Source organism: Emiliania huxleyi (genome assembly GCF_000372725.1).
Source record: "Emiliania huxleyi CCMP1516 unplaced genomic scaffold EMIHUscaffold_8971, whole genome shotgun sequence".
NCBI lineage: Eukaryota > Haptophyta > Isochrysidales > Noelaerhabdaceae > Emiliania > Emiliania huxleyi.
In genome coordinates, this window is record NW_005195320.1 from 1 (window position 1) to 1,213 (window position 1,213).

General features: G+C 63.1%; 1 protein-coding gene across 1 annotated transcript; it reads right to left on the reverse strand.

The window, feature by feature from the left end:
- Nucleotides 1-301: 301 nt before the first annotated feature.
- On the reverse strand, nt 302-565 carry EMIHUDRAFT_78806 (hypothetical protein; the record flags this gene model as incomplete). Its single annotated transcript, XM_005757891.1, has 1 exon — nt 302-565. One exon carries the CDS (start codon nt 563-565, stop codon nt 302-304), a length of 264 nt encoding a protein of 87 aa, XP_005757948.1.
- Between the last annotated feature and the right edge of the window lie 648 nt (nt 566-1,213).

Sequence of the window (1,213 nt, forward strand, 5' to 3'; positions counted from 1 at the left end):
GTCTGTGGTGAGGTGGGTCGCGTCCTCCGATTTACCCAGCATCCACACCCATCACCCTTTAGAGCTCTACAGACCTCAATCAAACACAAAGATAAGATCACGTCACGATCCGTCGATCATGCGCTCCCCGAGACGATCGTTTACGGTTTAGTCACGATACGCTTTTGGGGTGTTTTGACACGACGCAACAGCGGATTTGACCTGACAGCTAGGGGCTCTACTCTCCACGCTGCGCACACACTCATCACCTCTGAGCAAATAGCTGTGGGGTACCGTACAGGAGCGCAGACCCGGGCAACTACTACATGTCACTCTTCCTGGTGACTCCGGTGACCTTGCCAAGCATGACGGCGGTGTTGCCGTCGAGGAAGGCGATGCGTGAAAGGCCCTCGCAGTTCTTGAAGGAGTCGACGACGAGCGGCTGCTGCGGCTGGAAGGCGACCTCGGCCATCTCGTTGGACTTGAGCGAGTGCGGGCTCTCCATCTTCTTGCCGCCGGTCTCCTTGCCGACCTTGAAGACGAACTCGGTCGCGCGGCACGCCAGGGCTGCCCCCGGCGCATACATATCTTCCGCTTACCGAATGGAGCTCGCGCAGCAATCTTCTACAACACGCTCAGCGCCGATACTCCGCGACGATTCACCATTCGGCCTGGAGGGACATGCATGCGGCGGCGGGCCGCGCAGGGAGGAGGGAGCAGGTGCGGTTTGTCTCGGTCAGCCAGTTCGGCGCGGGCGCGTTCTTGAACGCGATCCCGACCCGCGCGCACTTCCGTCTGCCCTCGTACGTGCTGCGCTTCGCGCTGCAGCGCCGCTTCGGATTGCACCTGTCGATGATGACGGACGTTATGGCGGACGGCATCTACAGCCAGCACGGTCTGCCCTTTGACGCCCTCGGCGACGTGGCGCAGAACGACGGCGCGGCGGGCCACCAGACGCGGCACAAGGAGGTCCTCCTGGACCTCGTCGAGCTGCTGCGGGGCAAGCTGGGGCGCGGCGCTGTGGAGCACGAGTTTCACTGCGAGCACAGCACTACGAGGACGGACTTGTACATTTACCAGGGCGTGATTGGGGACCTGCCATGCATCGGCGACACGAAGATCTTTGCCGGTGTGCCGTCGGACCCCTCGGGGGCGGGGCGCATGGGGGCGTTCGTCGCTTGCGGCAACACGCTGCCACGCGCCCTGCGAGACGGTTCTGGGCGTGGAGGGCGGG